The sequence below is a fragment of the Typopeltis vanoorti genome, chromosome 23 (genome assembly GCF_054136105.1).
Source record: "Typopeltis vanoorti isolate ZY-2024b chromosome 23, IOZ_Tvanoo_1.0, whole genome shotgun sequence".
NCBI lineage: Eukaryota > Metazoa > Arthropoda > Arachnida > Uropygi > Thelyphonidae > Typopeltis > Typopeltis vanoorti.
Window position 1 is genome coordinate 18,369,659 of NC_143571.1, and position 24,735 is coordinate 18,394,393.

At 35.8% G+C, this 24,735-nt stretch overlaps 1 protein-coding gene across 13 annotated transcripts in view; it reads right to left on the reverse strand.

Annotated features, from left to right (window-relative positions):
* Positions 1-24,735, reverse strand: part of LOC150093662 (uncharacterized) — a 442,983-nt gene that overhangs the window by 60,362 nt on the left and 357,886 nt on the right. For 9 of the 13 annotated variants that reach the window (XR_016550303.1, XR_016550302.1, XM_090412731.1 and 6 more), the window contains 2 exons: positions 14,756-14,884; positions 3,116-3,281 (listed from right to left, as the gene is read on the reverse strand). Coding sequence is in view for 9 of the 13 variants with exons in the window: in XM_090412731.1 (XP_090268857.1) it covers positions 3,116-3,281; positions 14,756-14,884 (295 nt within the window). In the remaining 4 variants the exon portion in view is untranslated. The remainder of the gene's footprint in view (positions 1-3,115; positions 3,282-14,755; positions 14,885-24,735) is intronic. The other 4 variants (XR_016550305.1, XR_016550304.1, XM_090412730.1 and 1 more) reach the window with 2 other exon arrangements.

Sequence of the window (24,735 nt, forward strand, 5' to 3'; positions counted from 1 at the left end):
AGAAACTCATGTGTGAGGAGAGTTCGGTGACAGGGTGCATTGTCGTTGTGGCGCATCCAGTTTTTCGCGTGCCACAGATCCGGTCGCTTTTTCCAAATGTCCTCCCTCAGACACCTTAAAACCTGGCAGTAGAACTCGCTATTGATGGTCCGGCCCCTGGGGACGAATTCTCAATGCACAATGCTGCGAATGTTGAAAAAGACAATGAGCATGCAGTTGGTCGAGCTGCGGACCTGCCTCACCTTTTTTGGTCGTGGAGATAATGGGCTCTTTCACTGTGAAGACTGTTGCTTTGTCTCAGGGTCGTACCTGTACACCCAAGTTTCGTCACTGGTAATGATCCTCGACATGAAGGACGAATCATCCACGGCACACTGACGGAGTTCTTGGCAGACTTCAACGTGGGTCAGCAGCCTGGAGACAAACATGGCAGCAACACAGCACATATTCAAATCACACGTGAGGATTGCCTGGACTGTTCCGTATGACACACCGACAATGTCAGCAATGTTGTGGAGTGTTCTCCGACAATCCTCATGCACAAGTTGCTGAATGGTTTTGACATTTTCAAGGGTTCAGCTTGTTGAAGGTCTTCCTGATCTCTCATCGTCTTCCAGTGATGTTCTTTGGCTCTTGAAGCACGTGCACCACTCAAAACACCTCGAATGACTCGTTGCAGCATAGCCATAAACTTGCCGAATCATGTCAAACATCTGTGGCAGATTTACCCAGTTTCACACAGAATTTCACGTTCGCTCTTTGTTCTAACTTGCTGTCAACGATGAAATCGCAGACATGGTAACATACGTGGTTAGAATAGCACCAGTTGCACAGCTCCCGATGTACAGAGGATGATATCTTTTGGTGCACTGACTTATGAAGGTCGGTGCTCCCTGTGACTGCAGCCTTGTGCTACTATCTGTTGGCGTGTTACCAAACAAGTCTCGAAACTTTCTGATACCACCTCGTACACTATATTGCTACTTGTTACATGGGAGCCAGCCCTATTGAAATGCTGAGAGCTATCTTGATACAAGGCATTTTTCTATATACAAGTTTCCATGTATAAGATTCTCTCCATAATCTACGGCAGTATACATGCATTATGCTGAGTAGTTTAGGTGATAGATGAATTCATCACCCAGCATGATACCTCTGCTTACTGGACAACTGAAATGGCATAAAAGAGTTCCATGTTTAGGTTCTTGAACAGGATTTCCAAATTACTCTTAGTCCATCTACAGTACTAACACTAATGCACTATAGGATTATAGCACCTTTCATGGGTAAAACTGAGATAAAAAAAAAATACACACCACTAATTCTTTCATCTTATTCCTGATAGTCCTGAGATTCACATATAGACATAGCAACTCATTTTGGGACTTACATCTGTGTCACACATCTGTGTCACTTCTCTGATAAATCTTCATCAGATCTCGACTTTCTTTTCATCACAATGCATTTTACCGAAACAAAAATATAATCAACTCTTGGTTAAATACACATATTCAACTGAGAATTGATTATAAATTTATTCAACTCACAATGATTATGTGATGATGAAAATTACTTCAATTTCTTGAAGTAGTTTGTATTATCTCGTCTCTTAATAACAATCCACATTATCCTGAAACCATGTATCTAGTATACCTGAAAATTTGAACAAGCACATTTTTAGTTTATGTGAAATGATTCAGTCTTTTTTTGGATGAATTATTTGGATTTCTCTAATTTTACAGAATTAATACAAAAACATTTTTAAACAGAAAGACAGAAAAACATTGCCACTGTCACTGAGTTGATGAAGGACAATCATTGAATTACATCACTGATGATATTAAAGACTTCAAACATCCATAAGAGAGTCCATCTTTGCATTCTGAGCGAAGAGGAAATTTTTGAGGAAAAAATCAAGAAAAGAGGAAAACGTTTTTGACATACAAAACTTCAAAAAACGAAAAAAAAAACCTTCAAATAATGGGAACATCAGCATTTTCTGACCAATGTTATCAGTTTATATAAGTGATATATGAAGTCCTCAATATTATATAAGCAACTGAAGAATTATTGAATAAGAATTAAAGAATAAGGATTTATTCTATGCAGTACTTATGATTTTAATTATTATAAGGCAATTAAAAAATAAAATAAACACAATCGTGCAGCATACATATGCAGTGTGGCCCATAAGCTTTAAGACTGACTTGATTTGTTGTGCATATAGTACTGAAGCAATCTGTTAGCAAACATGCTAAACTAAGTAATACCAACTAATGTCTATACCTCAGAGAGTGAGAATACTTTATGTTCAGTAGTGGGCGAGTTATGATGTGTGGTATAAAGTGCATTTTTCTTTGTACATCATGAATATGAAAGTGAACAGAGAATTGCGATTAAATTTTGTTTTAAAGCAGAACTTTCTGCTACTAAAACCCTAGAAAAGGTACAAAAGGTTTATGGAAATGCTACCCTGAACCAATCTAATATCTTCAGGTGGCATTCACGATTTCATTATGTAAGGGAGTCAGCAGAGGATAATGAGAGAAGTAATGATCTCATATTGACTTGATTTCAGAAAAACATTGTCACTGAGTTGATGAAGGACAATCATTGAATTACATCACTGATGATAGTAAAGACTTCAAACATCCATAAGAGAGTCCATCTTTGCATTCTGAGTGAAGAGGAAATTTTTGAGGAAAAAATCAAGAAAAGAGGAAAACGTTTTTGACACACAAAAGTATCCTCACATCCTTTACCATTCCCCCATTTAGCAGATTTATCCCCTCCAGACTATTTTATGTTCTCCAAGTTAAAAATGAAGCTGAAAGGACACCAAATTACATATGTTCTAGTCCAACAGATGTTACAAAAGCTGTAACCAATGAATTAAAGTTGATCAAACTTTCTGCAGCTCTCTAATAACTGTATGATCATACTATAGCTTGCATAAATGCCAATGGATTGTATTTCGAATAACAAATATGTTTTATCTTTCTTTCATGCGCTTTTTACTTTTTATTATTTTTTGTCCTAAAACTTACAGACTGCACTGTGTACATTCTGATATCATTTTAATCATAATGCAATTTTTCAAAATGAACATACTCACGTGGCATATACAAGTTCTGATTTCAGTCGATTTACTCGTCTTTTATAGTAGATTATGAGAAGAATGATAACAACAAGCAGAATAATGCCTAGAAAGATTCCTACACCCATCCATGTTCCTGAACCTTCATCATCACTAAGTTTTTCTGCATTACCAGCAGCAACTGCTGAATATATAATATTTATAAGTAATATTAGTTATATAAAAATTATTTACTTGCTTTGTGAAACAAAAAATCAGTATATTTTACAAACTGAAAGTTAATAGACTTGTTTTATGAAATAAAAATAATAATTATCAATTGTTATCAGACTTCCTGGAATCCCAAAAACAATTGTAGGAGGTCTGCTCCAGTTAACATATTTGTCATAATGCACATTAAATTCATTCAGTGTCACTACACTAAAGACTCTTTTTTCTTCTTCATTTACTACTCATTTACTCTCCTGAAGTAAAAATCCTCTTCACATTCCACTGCTTTATAAAATTTCCAGACATAATCCTCTTACATAATCATGAATAATTCTTCTCTCTCATATATGAGTAATCTTAATATTATTGTTAAATGAGCACCTCTCTATAGAACCTTAACAATAATCACAGGAGGTTCACATGACAGAACCATCAGAAGTAAAGGGAAGGTCTTTATTGGCATTGGTCAGCTCAACATGGCCAAACATTACTGGCATCAGAAAAAGTGATTTAGTTATAGGGACAGAATGGAAAGGATATTGCATTTTCAGGGAAGATAGAGGGAATAGGAAAGGAAGAGCATATCACTAATGATAGCCAAAGAACTGCAACCAGCAAAACTAGAAGTTAGAGTGGATTTTAAGAATGAAGTTGATGATTCATTTGAGGCTATCTGCAGGGCCAGTAGCTAGTTCTTAGCGAACCTAGGGATGCTAAGACTTCAGGGCGCCAGATTTTGAGAATAAATAGATAATAAACAGAAAAAATATATAGAGAGACAATGTATAGGGGTGCCTATACATTGTCTCTATAAATAGATAATAAACAGAAAAAATATATAGAGAGACAATGTATAGGGGTGCCTAAATTTTCTTTGCCTAGGGGCATCAGATACTCTTGGACTGGCCCTGGCTAACTGGTATCAAATAGAAACCATGCAAAATATATTGTAGTTGCTGCTATAGGCTTTGGTGTACAAAAAGATGTGGATGCTGCATCGGTAGAATAGCATAATGAGTGAAGGAGAATGGTTATTATGGAGAACTTCAACTACAGCAATCCCTCAATTAATGCACCCCCGATTAGTGCGTCATTTTTTGTCGATACCCAAATTTGATTAGTGTGCCTATATACATCTTAAAAATAAACGTTACATATTTTAAAAATTTTCGATCTTACATTTTTTATGGCTAACTATTTTAAAAAATCACTCACCAGGATGAAATAATTTAGTTATCAATTTGAAACATTTTACAAAGTTATTTTTTAATGGCATACTACACTATTTCCATGTACACTATGTTCCAAATTTACCGCCAAAATTTATGTCGTCTGCTTTACATAGCATTTTGCTGATCATTTCTCGTGCAATTGTTTACTTTTTTATTTTAAATTATTTTCCTAACCTTTAATCATGAGTTAAAGAATTAGTGAGCACAAAATAGAAGTGTGAAAATTATTTGAAAAGTAATCTGATTGGAAGAAAAACTTGAAATAATAAAGAAAAATGAACAAGGCAAGTCCAGAGCAAAGATAGGACAAGAACACAAAAATGGATGAATCAACTGCTGAATACAAAGAGAAAAGTAAGGTTGTTTCAAGTTCATCATGCATGCACTCGAAATCAAAGTATTATAATGATTGAATTAGAGAGACGTCTTTTTACATGGATCGAAGATTGTAACCAAAAATGGATCCCGTTACACACTGGCCTTATTAAATCAAAAGCACTAAGTCTCTTTGCAACATGGAAAGAAAGGGCTATCAGTGATGGAAAAGAAGAAGAATTCCATGTTAGTGCTGGGTGATTTGAGCGTTTCAAAAAGAGAAATAGCCTACATAATGTTCTAATCAACAGGCAAAGCTATAATTGCAGATAAGGAGATATCCAGAGATTTTGAAGAAAATTGTGTAAGAAGAGGATTATTGTGATCAACAAATATTTAATGTCCATGAAACCGGCCTTTTTTTGGAAGTGAATGCCTTTCCAAGACTTTGCTAACCAAATCAGAGAAATCTCAGCCTGGTTATAAAGTCACAAAGTCGAATGAAATTACTGCTAGCAATATGTAAGCCGTCTGGAAGCATATTCTTCCACATTGTGCAAATAATTTTAGAGGCTTTTCAAATGAACTAAGTTAATTAAATCTCATTCTGAGAAGTTGCTAATTCCGACCTGCTAAATTTAGATGCACAGTGGGAAGATCCTGAAGAATAGGAAGAAAATTTAATCACTGACAAGCCCAAAGAGTTTCATAGAAACAATTTGAAAATAGTTTTTGTACAAAGTTTTTAAGCAACAATGCTTAGAGACTGACCCTGGTGAAGAGAGAACCTGTAAAATTTGCAGAAGAGGCAAGAGGGCCATACTGTCAGTTGTATGAAAAACAGAAACAGAATGCCTGCCAAACTATATTAGCTCAATTCTTTGTTAAGAAGCAGAATAATAAATTTATATTCTGAATATGTTTTATTGTCTTTCAACTTCATGGTTTTCCTTTAACTAGGTCCTAAGATATTATTATTATTATTATTATTATTAAACAAGACCTCATGGAGTCAAAGACTCATCTAGGAGGTCCTTTTATCTCACACACACATCTCATCATACCGTGTCTTAAACACACTCAAACTCCTTGCAGACACCACACTCTCAGGTAAGGCATTCCAATCACTCACAACTCTGCACGAAAAAAATCTGCCTCTCACTCCCCTACTCACACCCTCTTTATACAGTTTCCAGGGATGACCTCTGGTTCTCCCCTGATCTCCCACTATTCTCTGTAGAACTTCTCCACCATTGATCCTATAACAATCCCTTACCAACTTGTAGGTCTCTATCATATCTCCCCTCTTCCTTCTCTCCACTAGACTCTGTAAATTACATCTTTTCAATCTTTCCTCATACTCAACATTCCAGAGGTCAGAAACTACCTTAGTCAGTCGCCTTTGGACCCTTTCCAACATCTCTTCATCCTTCTGAAAACCAGGTGACTAAATCTGGGCACAATAGTCCATGTGTGGCCTAATCAAAGCCTTATACAATGGAACAAGAATCTTCCTACTTCTACATGTCAGTGTCCTCTGCATCATTCCCAGAAATCTTTGTGTTGTCTTCACAATTTTGGCAATGTGTCCCCTAAATTTTAGATCCTTATCCACTATCACCCCCAGATCTCTTATTTCCTCTACTTCCAACAATATATTCTCACCAAGCATAAATTCTGCATCCCATCTTTGTTTTCCAAATTTTAAAACCTTACATTTTGCAACATTGAACTCACATCCCCATTTGCTTGCCAGAGATATACCCTAATTCTTTTATAAAAAAAACTTAAGGGTCAAAAAAGAAATCTGAGGAACGAATTATACATTTTCCCATAGGTTATTATATTCGTTTAGTGCATTTTCGATTAATGCGCCTGTTTTAAAGAACGCATTCGGCACGTTAATCGAGGGATTGCTGTATATGGATATAAACTGGAGGGAGGAAAGGGCACATAACAAGTTTATAAAGTTACTAAAGGATAATTATGTGAAACAGCATGTGATGGAGTGGGGACCAATGCTTTAAGAGTGCTGGATCTAGTATTATCAGAAGATATATCCACAGCCAAGGTTGCCACTCTGCCTCAGATCAGAGAAAGTTATAATGCAATTTTGTCTTGGGAGGTTGCTAAGCATGTCGAGTTCTTAGTTAAGAAAGGATATATGTAGAACTACAAAGCTGGTGATTATGAAGTATGAGGCAGCTTGGAGCTGTGCTATTGCATAAGAAGTTACATAGGAAGAATTAGTAGGACATGGGAAATGGTATAAAATTGTTGCAGCATAAGATAGGAGCTGCAAGAAAAGAAAACATCATTGTGGAAGGGGATATAAAAAAGAAGGTGATTAGCAGGACCTGGAGCAATATGCATGCAGGCAAGAAAGGTGACTAGCATGGTAAGAAGAGCTAAATCAGATTATGAGAGAAATTTAGCTAAGCAGGCCAAAGGAGATCCTAAAGTGTTTTTCTGCAAATTCAAAGTGCAAAATGAGTACTCAACATAAAAATAATAAATAAATAAAATAAAAATAAAAATAAATAAATTAAATTAAAAAATATAATATAATAAAAATAAATAATAATTCAGTTATTCATAAATGTAGCTTAATGTAGCTGCTTCCTGATTAGTCTTCTGGCTTTTCAGTTTAGAGAAATCTACTTTTCCAAGAAGATATATTTATAAAGATTCCCAACACACCACAGTGATATATTATTAAAAAAAAAAAAAAAAAAGATTTGGTGGGAATCGCAGTGGCATATTACTGGAAGAAATAGACAGTTCCCTCCAATTCAAGATAGCAAAAAAAACAAAAAAAAAAAACAGTGATCTTTCAAGTATTCAACCTTCATATAAACAAACTTTCAACTAACCAATGCTCAAATAGATTAGTGTGGCAATAGATATCTGATGCAGTACCATACAACTGCATCGTTACATAACTGATCCATCAATTATCTGACAAGTAAATTGATTTCTCACTGTGGTTGGATAATTAAAGGATTACTGGAAATTAAAGAAAAAAATGGTTGAATATAGACCCTATCAACATATAGAAATGAGCAATAGTTCATGATTAAAGCTGGAAAGAAACAACAACAACAAAATATACTCATACATAATACTGGCCACTGAATTATTAGCAACCTTTTTGCAAACGTACATAATGTCACTTATGCAGCATGTATGCAAAATACTTCATCATGTGCATCATCACGTTTTCAAGGCAACTATTTAAGAATGCTGCTGCATCATTAATTGTCAGCAGCGTTGATAACAATGTGAAATACAAATGACATTTTGAAGTTCAATAAAGAGCTTATTGTGGGTGCCCATCTCACTAGAGCCATTACTTTGAAAACGGCAGAGCTGACAGTTTTCTCAAAAGGTGGAATATCCTGTTTGATCAATCAGTGGTAAAATAACCCAAATTATTTGTCTAAGACAATCTGTTAGGAACAAGATCACTGTCGACTGAGAAAGCTTATACAGACAAACAAAAGTCCTGTGTGCAGAAATTGACTGAAACATTTAATGAAGGCTGTTATCGACCCTTATCTCACCAAACTATACACAGGAAATTGAAAAGGATCGGTACTGACAGTCACATGTCTGTATGGAGACTGCTGAAGAACTAGAAAGTTCTTATTGATGTATTTTGTCACCAAATTAATAAATTTAATAAAAAAAGTAGTCCATATTAAATTTCATAATTTTTAACTAATTTAAAAATTTTATTGAAAAAAGTAATACAAATATATCACGTACACATATACTGGCCACTGAAATTGGAAACCTTTATGCAGATGTATGTAAATGTCACTTACGCAGCATATAAATATTTGATCCCGTATACCAAACATGATTTGACAAAAATAGTTATTTGATAAAAATAGTTAAACTTAACTATTTAAGAATGCTAGTTGTTGATCACAATAGGAAAAACAAAGGATCTTTCGAAGTTCGATAAAGGGCTTATCGTGAGAGCCCAAATGGATAGAGCCATGATTATGAAAACAGCAGAGCTGACTGGTTCCTCAATAGGCTAGGTATCTCAGGTGTTTAATCAGTTGAAAAATAACCCACATTGCTTGTCTAAGAGGCCTAACTGTGGTTCTAACACAGTCTGTCAGGAACAAAATCGGCATCATCTGACAAGACTTGTAAAGACAAACAGAACTTCCTATGTATGTAACAACTGACCGAAACGTTTAATAAAGGCTGTTTCTGACCCATATCTCACTGAACTACGTGCAGGGAATTGAAGAGGATCAGTATTGGCAGTCACATGCCTAAGAAAAAACCAATGATTTTTGCGAAGAACCAGAAAGTTCGTCTACGGTGATATCAGGAACACCGTGACTGGATACGAAGATTGAAAAAAAGTTGTGATCCAACAACTCACTGTACATTTTGTTCTGTACCAATGGTATGTAGAGAGTTTGGTGGGAGACCTCATGAACCCAGCTCACCTTGTAAACACAACTCAAGGTTCTGCAGGTGGTGTCATAGTGTGGGACATGTTCTGTTGGTACAGAATTACAAAATGAGTCCTCTGATATTGTTGGGTGTCCTCCAAGGAATATCTGAACATTGTTGTCAATCAAATCCATCCTGCAGAGTTTACTTTTTATCTACAATGTGACAGTCATTTAATAGATGACACTGCTACTTTCCATCATGCAAAGAATTGTTCAGCAGTTTTTCAGCGAACATGAGAGTGACTTCCACCAAGGAATATCTGAACATTGTTGCTGATCAAGTCCATCTTGAAATGTTGACTTTTTATCCACCAGGTGATGGTTGTTTCATGGACGACAATGCTACTGTCTATTGCGCAAAGAATTGTTCAGTAGTGGTTCAGTGAGCATGACAGCACATTCCATTATATTCCCTGGCCACCACAAAGCCTGGATCTAAACATCATTGAGAATGTATGGGATATGTTAGAAAAACAGATCCAGGAGCAACATCCTGTTCTGTCAAATGTAAGCCAGTTAAAGCACTGTCTAGTGAATGCCTGGCATGTTGTAGACATTGATGCAACCCAACACCTTGTGGAATCAATGCAAGACTACATATGCGCTGTAATTCAGACATCACATATGTAGTTAAATAAAAGTTTCTAATTCAGTGATCAGTATGTGTATATTCATATAAACATGGATATTTTATGTTTAAATGCTTGGGATTTAAACATAAAATTCAAGACTTAAATTAAGGGGATATTAAATCCCACATAGTTTTAAAACGCAATAAGAAACACAAAGATTGGAATCAGAGAGTTTCTTGCCGAATATAGTAAACTATAAAGTATCGGCGACACTAGCGTTAGCCAATGCAAGTGATCCTAGTACGTAGTACAATACCGGACGACTCGTTGCAAAGGTAGGGGAAGTTCAGATCACTATTCTTAGGTATTTTCCATAATGTAAAAACACATTTCCTAGGAAATGTGTTTTTACATTATGGAAAATACCTAAGAATAGCGATCTGAACTTCCCACACTTTTGCAACGAGTCGTCCGGTATTGTACTATGTACTAGGATCACTTGCATTGGCTAACGCTCGTGTCGCCGCTACTTTATAGTTTACTATATTCGGCAAGAAACTCTCTGATTCCAATCTTTGTGTTTCTTATTCAGTTTTAAAACTATGTGGGATTTAATATCCCCTTAATTTAAGTAATGTTTTCATTGCCGAAATGAAGCTTATTAGCTCTTTATACTTAAGTAATAAAATTCAAGATTTTTTTTTATTTCATAGTAGCAATAGTTAGATTTTCTGAACAATTCCAGAATACCTTACCTTTCAGCTTGGTTATCTAGTTTGCCTGATGTCAGTCTTGAAAGTTCTGTAGCCTCTAATCTCTGGTGTTCTATGTCTCTGTTCAAAATATATTTGAAATATCTCCCTGTAGAATGAAGTATTAATGGGTCACATGTAGGCTTAACAGAAAAAAGCAGTTTGACATGTGAACTGTCTTTACATGTCATAAAAATAAAAACTGTGTTTTTATTATTATTATCATCATCATCATGGTAAGTGGGATCGAGTGTAATAGGTATACTGTTTTTAGGAACGACAGAAGAGATAGGAGAGGAGGAGGAGGAGTGCTACTAATGATATTAGATGACTTAAGTCCAGTTAGGGTAGAAACACAAGAAAACAATGATGGTAACAATGTCCCATGTGGTGGTGAGTTTGAGTCTATCTGGTGTGAAGTGGAGGTTAACAGAATGAAATATATGGTGGGTGTGCTATAGACCTGGCAGCTCAGTTGCAAGGGGACAAAGAAATGCATTGGCAATTTAGCCTCATGGGTACCAAATGATCATTATGGATGACTTTAATTTTCCAAGCATTGATTGGGTAGAAGAGGAATCTCATGATAAGAAAGAAGAGGAATTTATTTAATTGTTGCGAGACAACTTTCTCAAACAGCATGTGAAAGAGTGTTGGAATTGTTCATAGCGTCAGAAGGGATCTCTGTCAAGAATGGCTATTTTACCACCAATTGATGACAGTGATCATGCTGAACTACAAAGCTGGAAATTATGATCAACTTAGGAGAATACTATCTTTGGTTCTATGGTATCAGTTACTGAATGGAAAAAATGTCAGCAATGCATGGGAATTGTTGAAAAAGTGCTTAAATGAGGCGTTAGTTGAATATATCCCTAGTGTTCGAAGAATAAATAGGTAGGGAGTGAAATGGATGTCCGACATTATTAAGCAAGAAATCAACCAGAAGAAGATAGTGTGGAAAGAATATCATGAGAATAAGAGTGAGAGAGTTATGAAATATATAAAGCTCATGCCAGAAAAGTAAAGAGTGTTGTGTGGAAAGCTAAATCGAAGTATGAAAAGAAATTGACCATACAAGCTAAAGGCAAACCAAAAGAATTTTATCACTATGCCACAAGCAAAAGAAAGAATGAATGTGAAAGAATAATTTTATTGAATGCATATGGTACTCGGGCATCGAAAGCTAATGAGATTGTTCAGTTAAAGAGTGCTCACTTTGCTAATATATATCAACCAGGTGTACGTAACATGGTGCAGAGTGCTACTGCTACATTGGATGAAGAGTTAGAGCTTCATGAAAATGAGGCTGAAGAGCTGTTATATAACCTGAATAAGAATTTGTCTATAGGGACAGATGGAATATCACTCCATTTTCTAAAGAAACGTTCAGCTGAATTGGCTAGGCTTTTCACATGTTTGTATAACTTGAGTCTCAGCTCAGGAATGGAAGGAATGTGTGATGGTTCCAATGTACAAGGGTGGTGCAAAAACTGATGTGTCTAACTACCAACCTATTAGTATCTCTGGTGTGGTAGTGAAGATTTTAGAGAGGTTTGTAAGAAATTGCATACAGTTCATACAAATAGGTAGACAAACATGCTATACTCTGCAAGGAACAGCATGGGTTTACTAAAGGAAGGTCGTGTTTTAGCAATTTGCTCATATTTTATAACAATGTTATGGCCGAGTTGGATAAAGGGAATGGATACACTATGATAATGTTGGATTTTTCTAAGGCATTTGATAGGATACCACATGAAAGGCTGTTGTAAACTGGAGAATATGAGGTTGGAATATAAACTCTCGACTTGGATCAGGGATGGTTGACAGATAGACATCAAACAAGTGATATACAGTGGGTGTGAATCTGCCAGATTTAAGGTGACCATTTAAGGAGTACCTCAGGGTTCAGTCCTTGGGCCATTATTGTTCAATCTGTACATTAACGATATCAATATAATGGTCTAACATCAGATGTGTAGCTGTTTGTCGATGATGCAAAGATAGGCAGGGCAATCAGGGATGCTACTGATTGCCCTGCCTTTCAGCAATTACAAAATGATTTGAATAGACTGGAAATTTAGGAAACGAAAATGGCCGTCAATTTTGACATTAGTAAGTGTAAAGTTATGCACTTGCATGATTACAGTTCCAGTGCCATATTATATTAGTGGGGTTATGCTACAAGAAACCGAAGAGGCAGGGGGCTTGGAGTATTGGTAGATAAGAATTTAAAGTTCAAAGGTCACAAAGCAAAAGTTGCAAATACAACTCAGAGGATAATTGTGATGGAAGTCATTTTGCCTCTTTATAAGGCTTTGATAAGATCACACCCGGATTACTATTATTATTGTTAAGGGTATCTCCATGGAGTCAATAGACTCATCGCGGGAGACCCAAACTAGCAAAACAATATCTATCATTTACAGATGAAGAATCCACAACTGAGTCAGGCAATGAATTCCACTCATTCACCACCCTCCAGGTGAAAAACCTTGTTCTCACACCCTTGTTAACCACACTTTTCTTTAATTTCCAGGGATTACCTCTTGTTCTTCCATCACTATTACTGTGCACAGATTTGGTCTCCCTATTTCCAGGGGAATAATAATAAGAAAATACTTTGTCCCAATAATTAAATTTGTGATGGAGAAAGAATGTATCCTTTTTTTCTTTTCTGTACAAGCACAGTGAGTGAATATGACTGTTTTCTCAGTATATAAGAAATCTACATTAACAGAATTAAGCATCCACTAAGATTTGTTCAACAGGCATTCATAAAAAAAATTGGTTGACCATGATATTACTTCACAGACCACACAGCATCTTCTCTTTAAATGCATCTCTTCCAAATGAGTTGAGCCTCATAAAATCCTATCCTATCCTTCTCATCTGTTTAGGATGGGTTGAGTCCCCTCCTAATGAGGGGTTACTGGCATATTAATGCAGCTGGTTCGCCACTTCTCTGCAGCATCCCCTAAGGGCGATATTCATGACTGTATACGTGTGTGTGTTCACAGGGCCGGTTTGCATGCTTGCGAGATGAAAAACCCCAGATAAACTGGGGGAAACCCTGCTGTCCATGACCAAGACCAGCTAACTTGGCTATGGCTGAGGAAGATCCTTAAGCTCCTCACGTCGTCGACGGGAATCAAACCTAGGACACTCCTTCCCCAGGCATATCGTTGCAAAGCACATAGTCACTAGGCTAACCATGGAGTCCATAAAATATTCTATAATAAATAATTGATAATATACTGTAATAATTCACAACTATTATTTTTTGATTACATACTATTAATTATGTATGGTTCCTCGAGTCTGAAACAACTGGGCTTGTCATGTATGCAGTCTTCAGAAGTCACAGAATGCACTGGAGCAAAGCAATGATTCTCCAAGTATATGAACCTCCTCAAAGAAAACTTTAACATTCAGAAACCACCTGACCCCAACTGGAATGAAGGTCAAAACTTATCAAGACTCTGAGAAAGTGTGATCATCCTAAATTGCTACCTTCTTTTGATTATTCAATCATTTCTTATTTGATAATTCATTGCATTTTTCCTTTGTATTCTTGTTATATGATATCTAACAGTGATCAAAACATTAGCCTTTGAACACTGAAACTTTATTCTAACACTGTTTCTCTCCCCCCATCCCTCTCTCTCTCTCAGATGTTATATGATATCTAGCACAAAATATTAGTGTGCATTAAGTATGATTTTGATACTGAATTAAGCTTACATGCAACCAGAGTGGGAACAGAATGAATTACACATAGCTAATTCCAGTATAGATAATCCACGGGTATCATTTCGTAATGTTTCTTGTTATTTAGGATAATGCCAAAGCAACTAAAGTTAATTGATTGTTTTCTGTAGATTATTTGTTTTTCAGGGAATAAAGAACTCTAAAAATACCATACGATTAGCTAACTCATTTTCAATTAAAAAGACATTCCGGATGAAATTTAAATTGTCATTCTTCTGAATGCATTGCTAGGTCACCCTGGAAGTAACAGAACAATTTTCCATCATTAATATTTTCTGAGTGAATTCCATGAGCAGTATAACAAATATTAATGCTTACTTACATATATCACAATTGTCTCCAGAATATCCATGCTTGCAAGTACAACCAAAAACTGGATTACATTCAACATTTTCACCTAAACATTGACAAATCTGCATACAGTGTTCTCCATAGTAGCCTTCAGGACATACTGTCAAAAATCAATATACAACACATGTACCCACTAAAGTATTTAAACACTAGTAATTAAAAAGATTTTCAATTAGAAAATTAATGCATGAGTAAAAATATTATTTGAGCCTGAGTTATGACAATTACTATTATTATGATTATTACATGATGCCTCTGAGGAGTCTAAAGACTCATCGAGAGAGGGCACCTACTCTACAACTCTCCATCTCCACTACCACTCCATCCATCAATTACAGCGAACTGCTAGTATCATCATCACCTACACTAACGGCATTTACTGCTAACCACCACTAGTATTTTTTGTCTGTAAATTGCATGTGCTCTCAAGGCCTATTTTTCTAAAAATTAAAGATACCAAGAAATTATATACTTGGTTTAAAACTTTATCCAAATGTATGCATCAAAGTTTGCACTTTAAGTATTTTCACAACTGGGGCAACTCATGGTAAAGGTGGTATGACTTCACTTCACTTGCCTTAGTATCCCATAATTCAAAACACACCTCCTTGCAGACATGTATAATGCTATGCATTATGGGAAGGTCACTATCCAGACTAGTTTCGAACTTTATTGAGGTCTCATCAGTGGGAGCCAGACCCAGAGGTGATACCAAGGTTGAAGTAATGCAGAAGTTCATATTTTCACACCACCTTTACCACGAGTTGCCCTAGTCCTGAAAATACTTCAGGTGCAAACTTTGTTTGCTTACACTTGGTATCTTTAATTAATAGTATAGCAATCCCTCGATTAGTGTGCCTAATGTGTTCTTTAAAACAGGTGCATTAATCGAAAATGCACTAATCGAATATAATAACCTATGGGAAAATGAATAATTTGTTCCTCAAATTTCTTTTTTGACCCTTAATTTTTTTTTTTATAAAAGAATTAGGGTTTGTCTCAGGGTCTAGTTAAAGGAAAACCATGAAGCTGAAAGACAATAAAAAATATTCAGAATATAAATTTATTATTCTACTTCTTAACAAAAAATTGAGCTAACATAGTTTGGCAGGCATTTTGTTTCTGTTTCTTGCATACAACTGATGGTATGGCCCTATTGAATCTTCCACTCTTCTGCAAATGTTACTACTTCTCTCTTCATCACGATCAGCCTCTAAGCATCGCTGCTTAAAAACTTCGATTGTACGAAAAATATTTTCAAATTGTTTCTGTGAAATCTCTTTTGGCTGACTATCAGTAGTTAAATTTTCTTCGTATTCTTCGGGATCTTCCCACTGTGCATCTAAATTTAGCAGGTCGGAATCACTCACTTCTTCAGAATGAGATTTAACTAACTCTTGGACGTTATCATTGAAGGGAAGAAAGAAATGAAGGACATGCGAATTGGTCACCAACATGTGAAATCACATGCTTTATAGATAAAATTTCCCAACTGTTATACAAGCAAAATAGTTACCACATTAAAAACTACAATGATTATAAAAGAGAAGTTAATTTTCCGAAGTGTAATAATAAACAACTCATCCCAGAAGATTGATTACCCTATTATCAGAATGGATTCTCCTTTTTGTGACATGCGCAGAAGTGTTGAAGGGTCTCGAATCTGTGGGTGTACTATAGCAGACGACATAAATTTTGGGGTAAAAATTTGGAACATGGTGTACATGGATGTAGTGCAGTATGCCATTAAAAATAACTTTGTAAAATGTTTTAAATCGGTAACTAAATTATTTCATTCTGGTGAGTTTTTTTTTAAAATAGTTAGCCAAAAAAATGTATAGATAGAAAATTTTTAAAATCTGTAACATTTATTTTTAAGATGTATATAGGTGCACTAATTGAATTTTAGAGGTGCACTAATCGAATTTGGGTATCGAAAAAAAATGACGCACTAATCGAAAACGAACTAATCGGGGGTGCACTAATTGAGGGATTACTGTATAACCAAGCAAGTGAAAAACTTTTAACAACTACCTATCTCTAATCCAGAGTATTATAATAATAAGGTATTACATCTTTTGGCAACTCGTATGCGAAAATATGACTTCTGCATTACTTCAACCTTGGTATTACTTCTGGGTCTGGCTCCCACTGATGAGACCTCAATAAAGGTCGAAACCAGTCTGGGTAGTGACCCTTCCCATAATGCACAGCATTATGCATGTCTGCAAGGAGATGTGCTTTGCATTATGGGATACCAAGACAAGTGATGTGAACTCATACCACCTTTATGCGAGTTTCCCCTGTCCTGAAGATACTTCAGGTGCAAACTTTGTTTGCTTATACTTGCATAAAGGATTAAACAAAGTATATAATTTCTTGGTATCGTTAATTTATAGTATAACTAAGTGAAAACCTTTCAATAGCCAATTTTTCTCTATGCAGGATGAAAAACCTGAGTTTCCAGGAGAAAAAACCCTACTACCTCCATATGAGATCGGCTAACTCATCTTCAGTTGAAAAAAACCCATATAAAGATTCCTCTCATGACAATGAGAATCGGACTTAGGCCTGTTGCACTCAAAGAGCACAACGTTCTTCCAATTGTGCTATGGAGGCACCATGACAGTGATGCTTCTTGGAATACTTTCAACCAGCAGGAACCAGGAAATTTCAACTTTAATATATTCTATTATTGGTTGTTTAATTTACTTTTTTTAATGGTAATTCTTCACATGAAAGGTTATTGAATGTATAATACATTAGTACCATGGATGGATGGATGGAATACAGAAAAGAAAGATGGAAATAGTTAATCACAGGATTTATAGATCTGCAAACTGTACTTTAGGAAATACATGTGACTGGATACTAATTATAATAAGTCAAGAATTTTTAGGGTACTAGTAGAGGCATAGCACTAATTGTAAGGATATTGTTAGAGAACTGGACAAAATTGGAATTTTTATAAAGTTAAATAGTTGTATACAGCCTATGTAGCTCAGTGGAAATGGAAGTGTCTCTATGCTAGGCCACCCAAAGACAGACTTAAGTTCAAGTCTTATCACTAACTGGAGGAACTTTTTCTAAGTCTTTCTTCGACTGGTTTCTGAGTTGTTAATAGATCTTTAACACATGCAAGTGGTTTTTTCCCCCTCCTGGAAACTCAAGAAAATCAACCATAGAACCCACACTATTTCAGACAAGAACATATCCTGTTAGGGTTAGGTACTAAGAGATGGTAGCACTTGTTTGCCAGTCTGTTCATCAGCTACCACTTATAATTATTGATAGTCTTGAGCCAGCTATCTCTGATTGGCTACAGATGGAGAATGAAAATTGTCCACTCTGGAAAAGCTAGATAGGGTTAAAACGGCCTGGCCGACTCCCTATAAAGGAATAAAAGGGGTTAGCTGATAGCTTACCTTAGCTTAAATAGCCATTTCTAAGATTAAATTTATAATATATTTATGCCAAGAAAGGCTGAAGATTAGTGCTATACCAAGAAGGGAAATTTTATCTTGCATAAAGATATGGAAATCATCAAAAAAAAGAAAGAAAGGGTGGAAGGCTCTTTCTTTTCTTTCCTTTTTTTTTCATGTCTAAACAAGAAATAAGATGGAACTGAATTTTGCACAAGCACTAAATAACAAGTTATCACAGTGCCATCCTGGTTCAGAGATCAGAATTTAGGGTTGTAGAAGTATTCAACTAGTTATGTTCATTAATGTAGTGTAAGGGTTGTCAAATGAGAAAGAGGAGTACAATGAACCATCATCAACACTACAGAAGGTTTTTGATATATAGACAGAAAGAGTAAGCAAGGGAATACAGCCCTGCAGTATCCCAGCATTAGTTGCAAACTCTGTGGTTAAAGATCCATCTGCTATTGGCCTTTATTTCAAACCTGCTGAAATGCTTTTGAAATATCAAGAGTAACCAACATATTTCTATGTGCTTTTATGTTTCTAATAATATGTACTATGTCACAAGTGGCATATTCAGGAGATATTCCAGTGCTACATGTGACACTGACTAATCTGAGAAGACAAGGAGATGGATTGAAGGTTCTTACAATATGGCTATGAAATTTGATGAAATATCAGTCCATGTATTACAAGAGTGTGCAAGGAAATTGGCAGCTTCTCAGATGACCGCGCTATTTAATTTAAACCTCAGTTCTGTTAAGTTAATAGGGAGTGGAAGTAGGGCAAAATAATTCCATCTCATAAATGAGGCTTCAATTGGTATCTTAAGAGTGAGTTAAGGCATTGGAGAAGTTATGATAATCTATTGAGGTTTGGGGGGGGGGGGTGGAGCATAGTTTTGTGAAAGTTAGGTCTCAAGTAATTTGTTCACTTTTTATAATAAAGTGAACTGAGTTGGATAGAGGAAATGCCTACAAAGTGATATCAGACTTTGTAAAGGTATTGAACAGAATGCCATATGAAGCACTGTTAATAAACTGTGGCAGATGTGGATTATATGAATCTGGTGATTTCAATAAGAGAGTGGTATGGAAAGACACCAGAGAGTAGAATATGGGGGAATTGAATCCAGGAAAAGCTGGGTAATTAGTTGTGTACTGCATGACTGAGTACTTGGTTCACTGATAATATTTAATTTGTACAACTGTAATAAAGGAAATGATTTAAAGGTAAATAATCAGTTGTTTGCTGCTGATGCAAAGCTAGAAAGAGCTATTGTCAATGAAAATGATGCAGGGATCCTGCAAGATGACTTAGAGAGACTGGCAGTATGGACAAAGAATTATGGCTAACAGTTTAATGTGTCCCAGTGCAAGTGCACTTTGGGATGAAGAGAATGCAAGCTGTGCGCATTACATTGATGGAACTGAACTGCAGGAAATTGATGAGGCTAAAGATTTTGGAGGTGACTGGAAATCGGGCACTGAAGTTTTCAGCACATATTGCAAATCTGGCCAAAACAGTACATCACATTACTTGGTTGATGAAGAACACACTGGCAAGCAGGAATTGGGAGGTTATTATTCCTCTTTATATGGCTTTTAAGGCCACATCTGAATAAGTGCATGTAGATCTGGTCATCTGGATTTCACAGGAATGAAGAAGTCTGGATATGAGGATAGATTGAAGGTCTGTGGGCTTCAAAGACTAAGTGATGGTGAAAAAGAGGGGACATGATGGCAGTTGGGTTTCCCTTCTCACTTCTCCTAGACAGTTTCTATATGAAACATTTTGAAAAAGATGCCCTTGATTCTACTACTCTTAAACCTTTTATCCAACTAAGATATACTGATAATGTGTTCTCCATTTGGCTGGTTCAGACACATTTGACACATTGTTTGTCCATCTTAACAGATAACATGCCCTAGAATCTAATTCACCATTGGAAAAGAAAATAACAATAGTTTGGCCTTTCTAGAACACGTTCTAGACAACTGATTCATCAAGTCTTTTTGTTCATGCCATACATAATTGGCAGGAACAAAAAGATTACAATGTAAATTGTAAAGACAAATTACATTCATCTTTACGGTTACAGCGAAGCACAGTGATTATAAAGTTATTCAACTTTACGATCACTGTGCTTCACTGCAGTATAAACAGAAAAGGTTTTTTTTTTTTTTTTTTTTAAGAATTAGTGGGTGATATTAATTAAAAACTAGCTAAACTTCAATAAACATGGTTGGGTGAAACTCCCTAAGATATGGGTAACTAATTATTAGATCTCCTGTACAACAATTTATGCTACCCATAGAAAGTGCCTCTCACAGAACATTAGGCTTAGCCTAGAATCTAATCAGTTCATTTGTTCTGATGTTGCTTGTGTGCACATTACAGTTCTTATGTATTCCTGAAGATATCTCTGTGGCAAGAACAAAATTGTAGAGTCATTAAAGTAATGTTTAATTCATTCATTCATTGCTTTTAATTTCATTAAACTTAATGATCCACTCACATCGTCCATATGTTGCCGGCATAGAATAGATGATTTCTATGCTGCATTTTCTTGGTTAGATTTTTTTTTCAAACTAAATCAAAAAATGAATTTATATTCAACCACAAGTGAAAAAAATAGAGTAGCATGGTCCAAACTGTTCTAATGTCCTAACAACATTTTTTAAACTTGCTATAAAACACATAAAATCTATTTCCTAAAGACAGAAAATAGATTTTATCAAAACTGCCTTGTTGTATAACAGCTTCACTGAGGCTTTAGAAGATCTTTAACAGTTATGGAGTTATCCTCATCCCCATTTTCTCGAGAAGTTGTCAACCAGATCACCATCCCATATGTCAAAGTGTCTCAGAATGAATCTCCAGATTTCTATTGGTCTTAGAGTGTCTTTTCATCCAATTAAACTATCCTCCTTTCTAAGTTCTGCAAAGGAAAACTCTCTCCTCTGGCATACACTGCTATCCATCAAATTTCTTGAATCTGTAGTTTATCCTAATTCAAGAGATCCATGGCTGTTGATTATGATGAACACCTAGAACTACATTAGATTCCATGAGTTGGAATGATCTGGATTTGTTGAACATATAACATATTATCTCCTCCAAATATAGGATTCTGTGTGTGTGTGTGGGGGGAAGGGGGGAGACTAAAGTCCTATATAGTAGCCATTTCCTTATGGAAGCTGTATAAAAAGCCATGAAACCTTGCTAGATCCTCATTCCAAAGAGATATGGTGGAATTAAGTTATCCCCTTTATAGGAAATTGTTCCCCCCACACAGTTAATTTTTATGATATATATAAAAATGTCATTAGGACATTTGAGCAGTTTGGACTGTATTCTCTATTATATTCACTTTATTATTATTATTATTATTCAGGCCTCCATGGAGTCAAAAGACTCATCGTGGGAGGTCCTTCCTAAGAACATAAAGTCTGTCAAGACTCATCGAGGGGACTTCCTAAGAAACACAAAGTATCATACCATTCCTTAAACTCGTTGACCATTCTCACTCTCACCACTCCATCAGGCAATGCATTCCACGGTTCAACCACCCTCCACGCAAAGAAACCACTCCTCACCCTGTTGCTCACAGTTTCCTTTCGTAACTTCCAGGGATGGCCTCTTGTCATCACTCCTTCCCGCTGTTCAACCAAGTGAAAGAACTCCCCAGTGTCAACCCTGTAACCACCTCTCAACAGTTCAAAAGTCTCAATCATATCACCTCTCCTTCACTTGTGGTTGAAATATTTTTATTATCAACCACAGTGACATGTTTAGTTTTGAATTCATATGAAAGACATCCTTGATACTAGGGCAAAAAATTTGTCACTAGAAACTGTGATGTAAGTTTTACATTAGAGTTTAATTGAGAATGTCTTTACTTATGTGCAAATTGGATACTCTGGTACACATTGTTTCCAACCATGATGTCATTCAATTCATTGAAGTCTCCATCATTCTTTTCAGCTTATGCTAGATCTCAAAATAGTTGCAAGCAGTTTATCAACATTTCCAAAACTGATGCTGAATTATTTCTCTGGAAAACAAAAAATTAATTCTCTGGAAATCACAAATCTGGTCACTCACTTAATAATACTGTTCTCATATCAAAGATGGATGCCTTATATGCTTTCTGAAAATCCTTGACTTAGCACAGAAAAGACAGGTGAATGATTCATCTCTAATCAATTTTCAACATCCTATTTCATAGAGACATTCAGCTGAAGGAATTATCAATCATCAAATGTGGTATCAGTAATTCCCACAAAACCTCTAAAACTGGCATAAAACACGAAAAGCAACTACTTGACATCTCCTCACATTCAACTCCAAACTTACAGAACAAATATTTCTTCCTTTTTGTTCATTCATTTACTACTACTCTCCTTAGAACAGCTATCCCTTCTGATATATTTCTTAATTTTCAAATTAAATATGAACAAGCTTCTTCTTTCTCAAATTTCTGTCCATTAGCAATACTAATAATTAGTAATTCCTCATTAGTATTGTTAATGAAAGATACTCAACCTGTATACTGTAGGTTAAACAACTATCATATAGGATTCCATTAAAAATATTTTTTTAAAAATCACTAATGATTTTTATTCCCTAAACAGAGGAGGAGGTCAATTTAATCCTATCTAACTTTCGGAGACCGAGAGGTAGTTAATCTCCATCCTCAGTCAATCAGAGATAGTTATCCCAAATTAACAATGGTCTGATGGCATTTTATGAAGAAAGTATGGCAGACAACTGTTATGATCTTGTGGTTTCTAACCCTAATACAATATATTATCGTTCAAAAATGGTCAATGTTCATGAGTTACAGGATTAAAAACTTGAGTTTCTGGGAGGGAAAACCCTACTTATCCATTCCAGAGACTGAATAACTGAGGAATATGTCAAAGAAAAGCTTAAAAAAAGTTCCTCTAGTTGACAACTAGAATTGAACTTAGAATACTCTTTTTTCAGGCTCTTTCTTTGTTCGCTAACAGCATCAGACTTGATGTTGCAAATATACTTTCTCGGTCTCTGTCTCTGAAAAGAAATCTAACATCTGGCCAACTCAATTCTTTCAGATAGCTATGAAAAGATAACAGTATAGTTATTACTGGATACATTGTAAAATGGATATTATTCTCCAAGGCCACTTTACCTACATCCCACACTCAAACTCAGATTAAAAAATTAAAAAGTCTACTCAAAAAAAGTATCTTCCTGGCCTCCTAACATTATGAAAAAACTTGAACTTTTCGGTTCTTGTCCCCACCTCCCAAAGACCTATAGCAGATGCCACTGATTTCCCCATGCTAATTTATTACATAAATCAAAACAGTGAGTTCTCTTATCCCAGCCAACCTGGTTGGCCAAGTGGTTAGCATACCCACTCTCCATCTAAGAGGCTGCAGATTCAAATTCTGCTAGGGATATGGATGTTTGTGATTGTCCTACTAACTGTTCACCATATGTACTGCTGTAACCTGTGTCCTGGTGCAGCATGACCTTTGATGTTTTTGCACCATAAAAATAAAAAATAACTAACTCTTACCCTCCACCCATCCCATCCCATCCTCTTTGGTCATACCACATTCTACATAAACAAACCCTATTCATTTTAAAACTTCTATTGAGAATCTACCATTAAATAATACAGACGTATTGACATCACCTAATTCATCAATATTCTCTTGAATGACACCTTAACACTCTTTAAAAAACCTTCCAATACCACAGATTTCTTTTCTTTGCCATCTATTCTGGATATTTTTCTTGGAAGAACAAAATTTACAAACAGATAGAAGGAACTGTCATGGATTCCCCTTTTTTTTTCACCCCTGCTTGCCAATTTGCCTGATTAAGCATGAAATCTGGAAAAAGAAAGTACTTTGGAAGAAGTACAAGATGAATAATAGTAATAATCAGTCACATGAAGAGTATAAAGAACAAACCAGAAGAGTGACTCAGTTAGTACACTCACTCCAAAGTCATTTAAATGCAATCCATCACACCTGTATAATTTCATTCTTCCCTTAAACACATGTCATACATCCACAAACTTCTCACTGATAAAAGACTTCCATTGATCCCTTGTTTACATCACTCATTACACTTACTTCCAGTAGCAGCAACTTTCTCAAATGCCTCACTCCAAAACCATTCAGATGCAGTTTGTCGCTCTTATACAGTTCCATTTGTCACTCAAACTCATCCCACGTGTTTCCAAACTTCATTCCTTTCTCTTCACACATTTCTGCTGACATTCCATTCAAGATCTTTGCTCTCTGCCACAACTCATCATTGTCATACCTGGGCAACACACAAACTATCCTTCCTACCACACTGTTGTCTTTCACTCTCCTCAATAATCTCCTGATATCTGATCTCAAAATTCTCCAGATTCCCAACCAAATCATTCATCTCAACCACTTACTACCTTGCATGCTACCTCTCATATCGAGTACTTCAATCACTCTCTTCAGTCACCCATAATGATCACCCTTCTCAT